This window comes from Quercus robur, chromosome 10 (genome assembly GCF_932294415.1).
Source record: "Quercus robur chromosome 10, dhQueRobu3.1, whole genome shotgun sequence".
NCBI lineage: Eukaryota > Viridiplantae > Streptophyta > Magnoliopsida > Fagales > Fagaceae > Quercus > Quercus robur.
The window spans coordinates 54,634,080-54,650,342 of record NC_065543.1 but is presented as its reverse complement, the minus strand read 5'-3'; the positions used below and the strand labels follow the sequence as shown (position 1 = coordinate 54,650,342).

Sequence of the window (16,263 nt, the reverse complement as noted above, 5' to 3'; positions counted from 1 at the left end):
TTTTAAGGGTGGCAATTTATCTTCATAAAAAAAAAAAAAATTAGCAATTTATCCCATATGAATAAGGCTAAACCCAAAGTTAAAGAATATAAAAAATAAAGTATATTCAATTTCTTTTAAAGTCCATTACTTCACTTGCCCTTACCTTCACCTAAAAACAACGCGTAATAATGTTAATGTACCCCTCTCTACCTGTCCTATATAACTTTTACTTTTTTAACTTGTTGGAGAATCAAGAAAAGGAAAAAATTACTTTGTGGGTGAAAATTGTACTAACATGAATGTTAAGGGTATCTACTAGGTATGATTGTTTTTAGTTTAAAATGACAGTTTGTTTTTGTAAGGACTCAATTTGTAACGATCCTAAACTCGTATTGGGTTCGATCGCTAAAGGCCCAAACAATAAATTTGTAGAACGTGGATATAAAAGAACTAGATTAAATTTAAAAGAAAAACGATTAAACTTAACGTTTCTAGATGGATTAACACAAATATTACGATCAATTTCTCCTTGAAACAAGCTAAGTTCTTTATTTCATGAGATTTTCTTCTAGGCACTACTCGTTTAGAAGTTCCGATCCTTCTCTCAATGCATTCTTCCATGTTATATACTGCCCTCTTGGTGTCATCTTCACCATACACGTGTAGGTTGGATTCGGGAGATCCCTTCCCGTCCCATCTAACACTTCCTGGAACCTTCAACCAGCAGCTGTAAGGCTGCTTCATCATTGTTCAGGCATCACCTCCACATTAATGCGGCCAGAGAGTTGGTTGAGAGGCAATTAATGCGGAGACAGCAGTTGTTAAAGATATTTGTTTATCTTTTCTTTCTTACCCTTGGTCCCATGTCCCACCTTTAGTGGTAATGTAGCTTCGAAGTGTGTTTGTAACAATATGACCACCAGGTCGTCCTCGGACACATATTGCTGAGAAGGATTTTGTCCTCGGACGCATACTGAACCCATCTCATGTGATATCTACTCCTCTTTTCATTTGTTTCCCCTTATAATCTTATATGAGCATTCTCGGATGGTTTAACGTCCTCGGATGGGCCCCAGGCCTAGTTTAATACGGTTTTAATATTTATTGATTAACCGGCCCCCACAGTTTTTATTGTCAATTTTTTATGTACCATTTTTCCTTTTTTTGTAAGGATCATTTAAAAAAAAAAAATTTTATACTTTTTGACAGATTATTGTTAAATATAGCAAACTTATCCAATATGAGCACATATGGAATTTCAAGAGTTTAAGGTGTGAACAATTAAAGGTGATACAGTTTTTAGTTGACTCAATTTGTAAAAACCAAAAATCAATTTGTATCTTAATTAAAGATATCATTATAGAAGGGATAAGTTTATATCTTATCATATTATTTTAAGGGTGGCAATTTATCTTCATAAAAAAAAAAAAAAAAAAAAAAGTTAGCAATTTATCCCATATGAATAAGGCTAAACCTAAAAATAAAGAATATAAAAAATAAAGTATATTCAATTTTAAGTCAGTACAAATATTCAGTTAAATAAGAAATAAACAAGTGTCTTGTAATTTATTTAATTTTTTTTTGTTAAGAAAAAAGTCTTGTAACTTGGTAGCATTGCTTAGTCTTTCTTAGAAAGGAGAACAAAAGTTCAAATTCCCCTTTTCTACTCATTGTAAATTGAGGGAGGAAAGAAAACGGAGTAATAACTAATAACTAATGACTAGTTATTATTTTAAATTAGAAAACAAGAATTGTTATATACTATAATTAATATTGAAAAGCAATCGTTCTCAATATATATATATATATATATATATGTATATGTGTTTCTTTTTCTTTTTTTGTATAAGCAACATAAATGTGTTGAAAAGCAATCCATCAATTCAGACCAATTCGTCGTTCAACGTGCAGGGTATAACCATTAATACCCGAAAGCAAGCGATCCACCAACCCAGTGCGACCTTTGGTTGAGCCACCTTTTTTCTTGGTGGAATTTAATGAATAAGTACAACTTGATGGACATAGAGACTTGAACTATTAAACTATTTAGGTTCCACAACATTGAACTAAGTTCTTTTTAATCATGTGTTCAAGTTTTCCTTTAGGTATAAGTAAAACATCTGAATGATTGTGATTTTTCCACAGTTGATGGGATAAGGCTTAGCGTGTTGCTAATGAAAGAATTAATTACATTCATTTCGAATTAAAATCATAAAATACAAGTCAAATTATAAGGTTCCACAACATTGAACCTAGAGACTTGAACTATTAAACTATTTAGGTTCCACAACATTGAACCAAGTTCTTTTTAATCATGTGTTCGAGTTTTCCTTTAGGTATAAGTAAAACAACTGAATGATTGTGGTTTTTCCACAGTTGATGGGATAGGGATTAGCATGTTGCTAATGAAAGAATTAATTACATTCATTTCGAATTAAAATCATAAAATACAAGTCAAATTATAAGGTTACTTGCACAGTACTAAGTAACTGAGTCCATCTTTATCAAGCAGGGTTGTAATGCATTGATTAAATACATCATCCCTCTTATATTATATACATCATCCCTCTTATATGTGTAAGCCCCAGAATCATATGAGATCCGCGTGGTAAGAGGGAGGATACATATATGTAATGCATGAGATAATTTCCCTCCTAAAGGCAAACTCCCAAAGTTAGGTACTTATCTAGCTTATCATCAAATCATTAGTTTATTAAAACAAGATGCTGAACATAAAACTTTCTTCTTGAATTTTGAACACTTCAATTGCACTGATAGTTATGGCAACTTACAGCAAAAGTTGCTCAACAATAAGTGAGTGTCACATGGATTGCTTTACATCAGAAGATAGATATGTTTGCAAAAACATAGTCTGCAAGGAATTAAAAGACATTAAAAAAAAAAAAGTCCTAGGCTAGATGAGGCAACTTAGAGATCCAAACTAAACCTTTGTATTTGTATAAATTCCAGCAATCATGGTTGGTGGTGCATAAAAGGTTGAGAAGCACAACACTCAGCACCGGGTGCACAAACTAGCTAGAGCACAGCTTTTCAAGAGCCAAGTTTTCATCACCACCAACAGCTTCCAGAGCACTTCTAACATGAGGTTCAGCAAAGCCCATCTCCAGAAGTCTTTGCACCTGCAGCTTATCAAGTTGCCATTGATTAAGACAAATTACAAGTTGCAAATGCATTGATTCAATTCAAAAGAAAACTACAGATAACAGTACCAACACGTATGATACTAAAAGCGAAATTCCACATCCAAAACCTTTTTCACTCATGAATATACTGACAGAAACTCACACAAGTATATGTCTTCTCTATCCCATAAAAATATTTAGAGAGAGAGAGAGAGAGCACCACACCTTTTCCTCAACTCCAAGAGATGATGCCTTTGCAAAAGATTCTGTCCAGTAACGAGCTGTGCCGAGAAAGGTTTGATATTCCCTAATGTACTGCATTGTCCACATACAGACTAATTTAGAATGGGACAAGAACCTAGCAAAAGAAAGAAGCATTAAGGCAAGACTGACAACAACGAATTAGCCACTGAATATTAGAGACCTGTTGTGCTACCACGGCATCTTGAGGGTCATCAGGTTCAGGGGCAGAGAGCAGTGCTTGTACTGAAAGAAGTGCTGTCTTCAGAGTTAATGCTGGACTCCATTGGTCCTTCAAAATGTCAAGGCAAATTGCTCCACTTTGACTGCTGATATTGGGGTGCCTTAACAGGTAAACATCATGGAGAAGTTATCCAACCATTAATCATCTTGGATATGCACTGGGGAGCTGGATAATACACTCCAAGAAAGATAGAAAAGGTAATAGAAAGTTGCAGTAGATAACATCAGCTAGCATCAGGGATTCAAGTTTCACTTGAAATTGATGATTATCAAGTTCGACGCCAGCCTAACCAGAGATTTAGATACTAAACTACAACAGATACAGAGTTTCACATCTTTTTTTCTTGTTTTGAACATGTATTAGCAACAATTAACTGCAAATTTGCAGAGATGCACTGTACACCATCTTAGTATCAGCATTAGTTTAAAATTTTTGATAGCTGAGTTTTTTTAAAAACACACACACAAAATGCATGGATGCATTTGAGATCCACACTGACTGGCACAAAGCAATGGATCATAAACCAATTTAAGGATCATTCACAGAGATGGAGAGAGATGCTCTATATTGGGAGTGGTTCTACATAGCCCATCTAAGAACTACATGTGCCAATTCTTAAAACTTGTATTATCTTGGGTAAACCTTAGATACAGTACTTTAATGCAGTACATTACGTTACTCAATTAGATTCAAACGCCCTTCTCAAAAAAAGATTCAATCGCATAGCTGCATTGAATTGTCCTTGAAAAAGATAAACATTATTTGTCTTTTATAGGTCAATGCAACCATAAGTTTGGATTTAATTGGAGAACCGAATGTGATGCACCTAAGGCACTATACCTAAGTTTTATCCTATTATATTCTATTCCTGGTTTACATAACCAAAATTGTACTCTCCTTTCATAAGTAATAAAAATTCTAAACTAAACAAACAAAAATTTGTACAATAGGGTGTGAGTATCACATCCTTCCAAGAGATTACAAATGAAAATTTATTGGAGCAGTAAATTCCAAGAAAGAATTATAATGGACGCTGCCCAAAGCATGTAAGATTTTTGTAATTAAAGGTGCACAACCAACATGCAGTTTGTTTTGGTGCTTCCTTGGTTCTTCTTCCATATCAATGGTAGATCTAGATGTCTAAAACTAACTTACAGAAAATGGAAAAACCCACACACTTACTAAATGGAATAACTTGACAATTTTCTTCAACCTCTGCAAGCTCCATGAAGATATTGAAGCAGAAATATAATAATTAAAAGCTGACATTCCGATAAAATGTTTTGCTCTATTTATTAATCTCATTCAGTTTATTATGTATTCATGTTAAACCATAGCATAAATAAAATTTTCAACATCTAAATCCTAGGGTTTCCACTTTTCTTTAGCTTGTTGTAGAACAATTTCCAAAAGCACCATTCACTTCATTTAATCAAATACACATCATCGTAACATTCCATAACATTACAGGGACAAGCTTAATTGAAAAAAAAAATTGCATATAAAACCAAGTGCCACCAAATGAATCAAGAAAAAAACTATAAATATTGAACAGAGAAGATCAAAACACATAATAATTTCCTACCAAACTTTGGTTGCAAACTGCATTTTTGGAGGCTCAAAAGGGTACCCATCTGCGAAAAGAAACCCACCATCGACACAATGCAAAGTTAATAAGCAAGTCCCACATCCTCCTCCATCATTAAAACACAACTAACAAATAGTCAAACATTATCTTAAAAATAATAAAAAATCCCAAACTTTAAAAACTTGTACCCTACACTTGTACTTTTGTATGAGCTTATTTGGTGTTTATAGCGTAAAAGTATACCTGCACCTTGAAACATGCGATGCTTCAACAAGCTGCACATTCATTCTTTTCTAGGTGAAAAATAAGCTCATCCAAATGAACCCACACACACCAATTACAGAATTCAAAACCACTTTAAAAGGCAAAAACTAAAAACCCCACAAAGCAACCTCAAAATTCTGTCTTTACCCTCAACACATTTCAAACCACAAAGACCAAAAAAAAAACCCATTAGACAAATTTGCACCTTTTTTTTACTATCACCCCCAAATCACACACTAATTACACAATCCATAGACAAATTAAAGCTTCAACCTTTACAAACCCCCCAAACCCAGGTCAAAATTTCTCACTTTACCCACTAACCTAACCTGAACAACAAACAAAAAAAACGAAACCGTTTATGAAAACAAACCCTAAAAAAATTACATTACAAAATTGACAAAAAAATTGAAAATTACACAGAACCAAAAAAAAAAAATGAAAAATTGGGAAATTGGGACCTGGCAAAGAGATATCGATTTGGAAGGTACCCCCTTCATAAGGAGTACCAATGGGTCCAGGAATGGTTCCAACGAGACGAGCAAGATTGTCGCTTTTTGGGCTCACTTTGATTCCTGATGCCGCCATGTCTCTGCTACATTCTTGTAGCTCCTTTTGCACTCTGCCAAAGTCTATCATCTTCAACCCAAAAAATCAATCTCTCTCTCTCTTTCTAGCTTTTACTCTCGCTCTAGCAGTACTTATAAACACACGCCCACACACACAGAGCAACACAGAGACTCACACAGAGAGTCACAGTTTTTTAACTTTTTTTGAAAATAATAAAAAACTAAAAAAGATAAAAACTTTTGTTTTTTTATTTTTGGGTGCTATAATCTCAGTCTCACCGTGATGCTTTTGCTTTTGGATTGGAGAGAGAGTGGATGTGAAGGAATTTCGTTTTCAATAGGTGGGAGAAAGAGATACAGTGGAGTAAGGAACATGGTGGGGTTGCTTTTTTTGGGTGAATCTGAACCGTTCTTGCCATTTCAGGAGAGAAAAAAAAAAAAAGTTGAATAATTTTTTGATCGTCAACCGCGAATTGGCGCGAGATTATTATTTTTATATTAATATTATACTGATAGCTACGCTGTACGTGACATCCTCGTCCATCCAGCAATGGAGTAATCTTCATGAATTATGCTAGTATCACATCATTGGACCTAATTTTGTGTTACAATTCATTACATGACAAGTTTTGATTAGTAAAGTCGTGTCCCCACATGACCCGTTGACACATTTTTACCGATCATAACTCACTATACAATAAGTTGTGATACAGAATTGTATCCAATTTTGTCGTACTAGCACAACTTGATTGTTTTAGTTTATTAACTATACTTTAGTTTACCACTCAGCCAGGTTTCACATTCATCTAATACATTTTAGTTGGGAATTATATATGAGGTGTTTGTTACTGACAATTATAAAAAAAAGCGCGGTGGGTTCAATGTCCAATTATGAAACTCTTAGAAAAAAAAAAATGATGAATTGAAATATATATAGCTGACTTAGTGGATAAACTAGGAATAAAAGAAAAAAAAAAAGCAATTGGAGCAGAGAATGTCATTGTATTATAAGGTCGCAATTATCGAGCATCAAATTGACATAATATTAAACCAATTAACCTGAAAGCGACTTAAAGAAGAAAAGCTTTAGTACAACTTAATTTTTTTTTTTTAATTATCTTATGTGGCGGATTATAATTAGTTGGAAGTTATTTTCACATTGATCCACTATTTTTTTTTTTCCATTACTTAATGTTTGTCAAGTGATAAGTTGTGTTTTTTTATGTGGTTTTAGAATTTTTGTTTAAATATTATAAATTTATAAATAAATTTTTTATTATCACCTTACATTTTTTGCTGAATAATTATCACCTTATTTAAAATTTTGAATATTGTGTATACATACACACACATGTATATATATATATATATATATATATCCAATTAAAAATACAAGAAAGAAAACATTAACAACTAAATGTGCTATCTTTATTTCAATTGAAATTGAGGGATTTTATGTGAAATAGGAATTTTCCAAACCACCTTTTGGTAGAGCCAGTAGATGGAGAGGGATCTCATCCTCCTTTAATCTTTATAATAAAATAAAATTCCAATTATACTCATTATAAATAAATAAGAAATTGAGGGATTTTATTTCCATTCGTTTTGTCTTCAAACAACAATCACTTTACTCTATAAATTTCATGACTTTGAAGTTTCTTTAATAGCCAAAACTTCGTTTCTTTTCTTATTTGGAGGCTTTGTATTTTGTCTATAAGTTATTGATTGTGGTAATTTAGATTATGGAACTGTCAAAATCACCAATTGTATTTTCTTTGGATTGTAAACTCCTGTATTAATAATTATTAAAGTTAGTTATAGGATGAATAACTCAATCTATAAAGCAATTCAAAGAAAACAAAACTGTCTTAAAAGTGAAGCATGAAACAACCCCTTTATTGTAACTTTGAACATTATTAAAAATTATATGGACTAAATTGACACAATTGATAGTTTATAAATGAAATTAAAAATTTCTTATGAAAGGAAAAAAAAAAGAAATTTTAGATTTAAGTGTATGACTTTCTTTCTTCTTTTTTCAGATTTGATCTTTATACAAAAGATTAAGCAATAAGCCCTCATTGCAGACCTTTTTTGTGTATCCATTGAAAGAAGCTTCTTGTTATTGGAGTAGAATAGGGTTAGGATTATGCATCCTTTTGATGCACTGCAGCAAATATTGTTATGAATGTTTGATGTGATGAGATTTTTTTTGTATTTCTTAGAACTTGTAGTCACAGTTTTCTAGAGCAAATAACTTCGTTCTACACCAAGTTCCAATTAATTGATGAAATGCACACTAATACGAATGTTTTGTTGCATGATTATTAGTTTGTTTTGTTTGAGTCAAGTCATTTTATGATCTTTGTTTGACATTTGATTATTCTGGATAGTAGGTTTGGAGCGATTTAGATTGACCTTCAATGGTTGACAAGGATTTTGCAGAATAGAATAGATTTCACCTGCTCTGCATTAATGATTTAAATTTATATTCCTATTTCTAGATAAAGTAATGTATGCTTAAAAAATAGATTATTATGCTGCCTTAGTGCTCACAGAGTCACAATCACAGTGCACCCGCTTGGACCATTCTACAAGGCTAAAAGTCAATACGTGTGGAAAATACCCAATCTTTGCGCATCATATTGCATGCTTTTGGGTCTTTACAGATCAGACATTTAATAGCTTTGGCCACATTACCTTGCCGACATTAATAGACCATTGTAAAACATGACTCAAACCATTTATTTATTAGACAAAAAATACAAAAGGGTGCATCAAATAAAAGGGTAAAAACAAAAGAGAAAACAAAATCAACTTTAGAAAAAAAAAATGGAACGCTCTCTCTCTCGTGAGGAGAAAGAGAAACTTGTACGTAGCACAAAAAAGGTCAAGAATGTGAGCCATGCTGGTTTCGGTGAAGGGCATAGCTCTGGCTCTGCTTCACCAAACCGCGACGGTGTACCGTGGAATCAAAATGCGTCATTCAGAGATAAACTTTTGGGAGAAATTCCTGGGGCTTTCGCACAAGCTTTTAGCTTTGAAGATGGTATGGATGATGAGGTTGAGTCGGATGGGGAGGTTGAAACACTCTGGCAAGGCCTGTTAGCTGTTAAAATTCCTAGGGAACTCAAACAAAGAATCCGCAAGCCGTGGACAAGCGCTTTTATCGTTAAAGTTTACGGTCGGAGTGTGGGGCTGAATTTCATTCAAGGCAGGTTACTGGCTCTATGGAAACCGGCAGGGAGGCTAGATTGTGTGGATTTGGGGCATGGTTTTTTCCTTACAAGGTTGTCCTTAAGTGAAGATTATGAAAATGTTTTGAGGAAAGGTCCATGGTTTGTCGGAGACCATTTTCTTTCTATTAGACCTTGGGAGCCGGACTTTAAGCCTGCCTTAGCAAGTGTTTCATCCATCGCTGTTTGGATTAGATTAAATGAGCTTCCCATTGAATATTACAATGCAGAGGCGCTGCAACTAATTGGGAAAGCCATTGGAAATGTCCTCCGTATAGATACCTTTACGGCGTCGGAAACTAGAGGTCGGTTTGCAAGGCTGTGTGTGCAAGTTGATGTGGAAAAACCTCTAGCTACTGCTATTATGATAGGAAAGCTGGAGCAACAGATTTGTTATGAAGGAATCCAAAAAATGTGCTTTGAGTGTGGTCGTTTAGGTCATAGTAAGGAGCATTGCCCTCATGTTGTCCGACAAGGACCGTCGTACTCGGAGGCCGGATTGAAGGAGGCGGGTGAGACGTGTTTTAGCTCACGGTTTGTGCATGGTCCTGACGAAGCAAGGCGTGGGGAGGGGACCAGTGGTGTGATGCGTGATTCTGAGCAAAGTACTGAGCAGGAGGATGTGCGAGAGGGGGTGTACGGGCCTTGGATTGTAGTAGAGCGCAGAAAAAATAGTACAAAACCGTTGAGGAGTGGTGGGATTGTGCCACGGCAAGGGAATGGTTTAAATACCAGAACAAGTGATTACGTGGAGAAGGGAGCTGCAGATCGGGCTGCTGGGATTGATGGGTCTAATAGAGAGTCCAAAAGGAAGATGGCGTCTTAGGTTTTTGTGGATAAGGCCCGTTTTGCCTCTGTGGTCCAAAGTATTAGGCAGGAGGACAAGGCCCACACCCAACAAAGCCCACGCTTGATGTTGAATAGAAAAGTTCCAAGTCAGGTTGAAGACCGGTCCAGTGCTTATCCAAGTTCCCAGAGACTTTCATCAGTCAAAGGAAAGAAAGGGGCAGCTCGTAAAAAACCTCAAAATGGTGATCAAGGCAGCGCCGGTGGGGCGCTCTGTTCTCACCAATCCGGTTTCAAGCAAGCTCAGGTTAGTGCTGTTTTGGTTGGAGTTGAGGGGCAAAGCGGAAATGGTGATGTGCAGTTCCGATTCGGTGGTTTGGGTGGCGGTGATGGTGTCTGTTTCACTGCCGGTGCGGGATCGTCGAGGGGTGATTCGGGAGAGCTGGGTTTTTGTCCTGGCCAAGTTCCGAGCAAGGCTGATGAGGTTATTGGGGCTTCTTCAGTCTTCACTACTCAAGGAGAATTAGTGGGTGAGCAGATCGGTATGGGAGCAAGTGTTGAGCTTAGGGAGCTGCCTTCAAGCGGAGACTCCGATTCTAATGGAGATATTCAAGCGGCTGGAGGAGTTTTGGCTTCAGATATCTCTAGCCAATGTGCTATGGAAGATTGTGAGGCGGAGGGGATGGAGTTTGAAGCTAGAGGCGGGGTTGAGAAGTATCAGTGTTAAGCTTGGCCCTTACTTTGTAAATAATTTTTTATTATGAATGTCATCATCTGGAATTGCAGAGGTGCTCTGAAGCCCTCTTTTAGGAAGCGTGTTACTGATTTGGTGCGGAAATTCAACCCATCAATTTTGGTTGTGATGGAAACCCGTGTAGGGGGTGATAGAGCTAGGGAGATCACAAATTTGTTGCCGTTTGATGGAGCATTCCATATTGATTCCATTGGCTATGCAGGGGGTCTTTGGGTTCTGTGGAATGCTGACAGAGTTGATTTAGCCTTACTCGCAAGTACTGAGCAGGAGGTTCATGCGGAGGTGAAGGTACGTTTCACAAACACTAGCTGGTTATTATCTGCTGTGTATGCTAGTCCTAGGAATGCCGAAAGGCAAATTTTGTGGAATAATCTGATGAATGTGGCTGATTTACATAATATGCCTTGGGTTATAGCTGGTGACTTTAATGAACCTCTCCTTAGTGAGGATAAATTTGGGGGTAGGGGGGTGAGTGTGAATAGGTCTCTTTTGTTCAAGGAGTGTTTGGATAAATGTAATATGATGGATATTGGTTTCGCGGGTCCTCGTTTCACTTGGACAAATAGGAGGAAGGTTCAAGCTTTGATCCAAGAGAGAATTGACAGATTTTTTGTTAACCCGAACTGGTGTGTTTTGTACCCTGATGTAAAAATAACTCATCTAACTCGGTGTCACTTGGACCACTGTCCTGTGCTCCTGGAGTTGCAGCCGAGAACCCAAAATGGGAGGAGTAGGCTTTTTCGGTTCCAAACTGGTTGGATGTTGGATCCTTCCTTTTCTCCTTTAGTGCATCAGGCATGGGACAGGAATGAGGGGCTGGTGAATGCCATTAATTGTTTTACTCGGAAGGCGATGGAGTGGAATAAAAATCAATTTGGGAATATTTTCACTAGGAAAAAGAACTTGATGTCGAGGCTGAATGGTATTCAAAGATCTCTAGCTTTACGCCCATCGGAGTTTTTGGTTAATTTGGAAGATGAGCTTCTTAGGGAGCTGGACCTTGTGCTGAGACAGGAGGAGGAGTTGTGGGCTTTAAAATCTAGGGTGAATTGGATGATTCAAGGGGACCGTAATACGACTTTTTATCATGTGTCAACCTTGGTTAGGCGTAAGAGGAACCAAATCATGGCTATAAAGAATTCAGTGGGGGAGTGGATTATTGAGGAGGGGGAGATAAAAGACTTCATTAGGTGTGGTTATGATCAGATTTTCGTTTCTTCTCTATCTTCTGTGCCTAGGATGGATCCCGCTGGCTCGCAATGGCAGCCTAGACTCTCGGAGTTGGAGAAGGAAAGTATAAGTGGGGGGCCTTCTGAAGAGGAGGTAAAGGCAGCCCTTTGGTCCTTGAAACCTTTCAAAGCTCTGGGGCCGGATGGCCTTCATGCGGGGTTCTTCCAAAACTTCTGGCATACCGTGGGCAACTCTGTGATTGTAGAGGTTCAAAAGATTTTTGCTGATAGAAGAGTTCCAGAGGCTTTGAATAGTACCCACATTGCTTTGATTCCTAAAATTCAGGGGCCGGAAACTTTGGGGAATTATAGGCCAATCAGTTTGTGCAACACAGTGTATAAGGTGGTTACTAAGATTATTGTGGCAAGGTTGCGGCCTTACCTAGACAAACTCATCTCTCCTATGCAAACGGCCTTTGTGCCGGGTCGTAAAGGGACTGATAGTGTTATTATTGCCCAAGAGGTGCTTCACTCCCTTGGGAAAAAGAAGGGAAAGACCGGATATATGGCTCTAAAGATAGACCTGGAAAAAGCTTATGATAAATTAGAGTGGAGCTTTATTAGAGACATGCTGATTCGTGTAAATCTTCCTATGGATATCATAGATGTTATTATGAGTTGTGTGTCTACAGTTTCTACTTCTATTTTATTCAATGGAGAAGCTCTTGACCCAATCTTTCCCTCTAGAGGTATAAGACAAGGGGATCTGATTTCTCCGTATCTGTTTATCATCTGTATGGACTTTCTTGGGCAGCTGATTGAAGAGAAGTGTAGTGAGAAGTTATGGCAGCCAGTGAAGGCTTCTCAGAGGGGCCCTAGTTTCTCGCATCTTTTCTTTGCGGATGATCTAATTCTTTTTGCTAAAGCTGATGGGGTTAATTGTTCAACCATTAGAGATGTTTTGGATACTTTTTGTAGTATGTCTGGCCAAACGGTGAGTGAAGCTAAGTCAAGGGTTTATTTTTCTCCAAATGTGGATAGGGACACTAGAGAATCACTTTGTGATATTTTGGGATTTGCGTCTACGCCGTATCTTGGTAAATACCTTGGTTTTCCTCTAAAGCAGCCGGGATCCTCCTCGTATGATTATAACTTTATTTTGGATAAAGTGAAGAAAAAATTGTCCGGGTGGAAGGCAAATCTTTTATCTTTGGCGGGCCGTAGAGTTCTCATTCAGTCTTCTCTAGCTGCCATCCCGTCGTACATTATGCAGTGCTCTTATCTTCTGGGAAGGGTTCTGGAAGGATTGGATAGAGTTAATAGGAACTTCCTTTGGGGGTCTACAAACACAGCCAAGAAGATTCACTGGGTTGGTTGGGAGAAGGTGACAAAACCAAAGGAGGAAGGGGGTTTGGGGCTGCAAACAGCCAAAGGTAGGAATGTAGCCCTCTTATCCAAGCTTAATTGGAGATTTCATACGGAGGGTGAGGCTCCGTGGGCAAAGGTTTTGAAGTTGAAGTATTGCAACAACCGAAGGAGAGTAGCGACAAATGCGGACAAACTTCCTTGTTCATCTATTTGGGCTGCTATGAAGAAAGGGATGGACACTTTTAATAAAGGTTGTAGATGGTTGGTGACTAAGAATAGCTCTTTGAATATTTGGCATAACAATTGGACTAATGGGGGTCCCCTTAGAAAATTGATTCAAGGTCCTATCTCCCAAGAAGCCAACCTTTTGGAAATTAAAGATTTTATGCTTGATGTGGGGTGGGATTGGGAGAAACTAACCTTTGAATTACCTGATGAAGTTAAGGGTTTGATTTGTGCAATTCCCATCTCAACTTTAGGTGAAGGCATGGACAAGCTGGTTTGGTCCGGATCACCTAATGGGTCTTTTAATGTGAAAAGCGCTTATGGGATGGCAATGGAGTCCGCAAATGTTACTGTTCTTTCTTGCAGCTGGGTTTGGAAGGCAGATGTGTTGCCAAAAATTAAAATGTTTCTTTGGTTGTGTGCCCACAATAGTATCGGTGTTAAAGTTTGTCTTGGAAGGAGAGGAGTGGTTCAAGATGAAGTGTGTCCTGTTTGCTGTAATGGGGATGAGACTATGTTGCATGCTTTGAGGGATTGCTCCCACTTGATACATGTGTGGAACCAGCTAGGGGTCACGGCTGCAAATCATGAGTTTTGGCATGAGAATGTGGTGGATTGGTTGTCTCTAAATGTTAGGAAGAATGGCAAAATGCATAATTCCGGTATCTCTTGGGGAATTGTTTTCCCCTTTGCTATTTGGTCCATTTGGAAGAGTAGAAATGATATTGTTTTCAATAGGAAAGGTCGAAGTCCTAACTTGGCTTTAGATATTGTGTATCAAGCTAAAGAATATGTGCATTGTGTGGCTGCCCCTAGATTGCAATCTCGTAGAGTTTTAAGGAGCATTCGGTGGGAGAGACCTGACTTTGGGTGGAGGAAGTTGAACACAGATGGGGCTTGCAGTGAGCCTCACGGGCTGGCTGGTTGTGGGGGAGTGGTTAGAAATGAGGATGGGCAGTGGGTAGCGGGTTTTAGCAAGCGCATTGGGATCACTAGTAGTTTTGCTGCTGAGATGTGGGGGCTGCGTGAGGGGCTTAAACTGTGCTGCAACTTAAACATCCGCAGTCTTGAAGTTGAGATGGATGCCAAGGCCATTGTTGATGTGCTTCAGAATACAAGCTATGTTAATAATGTTATATCCCCTATTTTAGATGATTGTAGGCATCTAATTTCTCTTTTCCAAAATGTCCGTATTAAGCATTGTTTCCGGCAAGCTAACCAATGTGCGGATGGCTTAGCTAGGATGAGTTTTAGTTTAAATGCTGATTTTCTTATTTTTGATAGTCCGCCTATGGACATTTTAGATGTATTTGAGGGAGATCTCAGTGGGAGGTCTTTCATCAGGTCTTGTACTGAACCTTGCTTTGGTTTTTAGTTTTGTAATGTTATCGTCTTTCATCAAAAAAAAAAAAATAAATAAAAGGGTATTGACAACCCTCTTTAAATTTATTATTAAAAAAAAAAAATCCATGATCACATTGAGCACTCAACTACACACATAAAAAAAAAAAAAAAAACACTATTTAGCGAGGGCATGCGCAACAATGATACAAGAGGTCCAACCCAACTTAACTCTAATCGATGTATGAGTTTAAACGAAGAAGATGCCGAGTGTCTGAGATATTTTAGCAACTTCCCAATCCACACATCAATGCTCTTCTCCTCCTTCACTTTTTTTCTCAACCATCTTGCACATTGAAAAACCAAAGGTGAAAAAAAGAAAATGACAGAAAGAACTGTGATGGACAGCACCATTTTATTAACTTATGAAAGTCTCAAATTTCTAAGAAATGAATATACAAGAAAATAGATAACAATTAAGAACAATGGTACATAGTAACTCTCCTTGAAGGAGGGGGCTGACAGATTACAAAGAAGACCATTGCTAAGACCAAAACCAACACCAACCCTAGCAGCGTTTCATCGTCAGAGTGTGAGCAGCAACCCATTTTCACTTTTGGATGTCCTTACACAATCTCTCTCAAATTCTATGTTTAATGACCAAAAGTGAAGGAAGCTATAAAGAACAATGGAGTCCAATAATTCAAGAGCCTTTAAGTGGTTATTAAGACTTGGACTCTCCTATCCACAGAGCTGTTAACAACCAATGGGAAGCTGACACTTCAATTCCAACTTTGGTTTTTTTTTTTTTTAGCTTATTTTGGTCCGTCTAATTGCTTGTGGCTATGATTTGACAGTAAATGTTCATAAATTATATATGTACTTATTAGAACAATAGATTATACATATATATTCCTTCTCAAAAGAAAAAAAAAAAGAAGACTTTACATGTATTTTGAGGCCCGACCTACTTTTTTATTTTTATTATATACATAGGCCCAACCCACCTGGTCCAGAGGGCCTTAATTTCATGTGCCGAAAGACTTATAGAATCTGTGTAGAGGACCATTAATAAATGACAATTTTGCCGTGCAAACACAACTTGGTCTATAATAGTCCAAAAAAGAAGCAACCAACACAGAATTGGGACCATACAATTGAGGTACTTTGGTATTGGACTTGTTTGAAGTTGAACCACTTGTCAAGAGTGATCTAGTGCAAATCAAGAGCAAGTCAGAAGGGCCTAAAATTTGTAGCCTTGCAACTTATATGAATCCATTTACTAACATTTATGAAATAAAATCTACCACTCATTCTTTTAGGACATGTTGGTCCTATAGGGCAGGTCATAATA

General features: G+C 37.4%; 2 protein-coding genes across 2 annotated transcripts; one reads left to right on the top strand and one right to left on the bottom strand.

Moving 5' to 3' along the window:
- Positions 1-2,709: 2,709 nt before the first annotated feature.
- LOC126701483 (ubiquitin-conjugating enzyme E2 27) lies at positions 2,710-6,286 on the bottom strand. Its single transcript, XM_050399598.1, has 5 exons — positions 5,923-6,286; positions 5,195-5,243; positions 3,550-3,709; positions 3,351-3,440; positions 2,710-3,122 (listed from the first exon to the last, which is right to left on the bottom strand). Exons 1-5 carry the CDS (start codon positions 6,098-6,100, stop codon positions 3,015-3,017), a joined length of 585 nt encoding a protein of 194 aa, XP_050255555.1. The 5' UTR covers positions 6,101-6,286; the 3' UTR covers positions 2,710-3,014.
- A 2,576-nt stretch (positions 6,287-8,862) lies between these two features.
- On the top strand, positions 8,863-10,092 carry LOC126704364 (uncharacterized). Its single transcript, XM_050403349.1, has one exon. The coding sequence runs from the start codon at positions 8,863-8,865 to the stop codon at positions 10,090-10,092; it is 1,230 nt and encodes a 409-aa protein (XP_050259306.1).
- Positions 10,093-16,263: the final 6,171 nt, after the last annotated feature.

Bases quoted from the DNA above. Each gene is read 5' to 3' on its own strand.
- LOC126701483 (XM_050399598.1), bottom strand. From the start codon at position 6,100: ATGATAGACTTTGGCAGAGTGCAAAAGGAGCTACAAGAATGTAGCAGA. The intron at 3,710-5,194 runs GTAGGAAATTAT...TTACCTGTTAAG, and splicing joins CAGTTTGCAACCAAAGTTTG to GCACCCCAATATCAGCAGTC. The intron at 3,123-3,350 runs GTGTGGTGCTCT...GATAAGCTGCAG, and splicing joins CTCTTGGAGTTGAGGAAAAG to GTGCAAAGACTTCTGGAGAT.
- LOC126704364 (XM_050403349.1), top strand. From the start codon at position 8,863: ATGGAACGCTCTCTCTCTCGTGAGGAGAAAGAGAAACTTGTACGTAGC.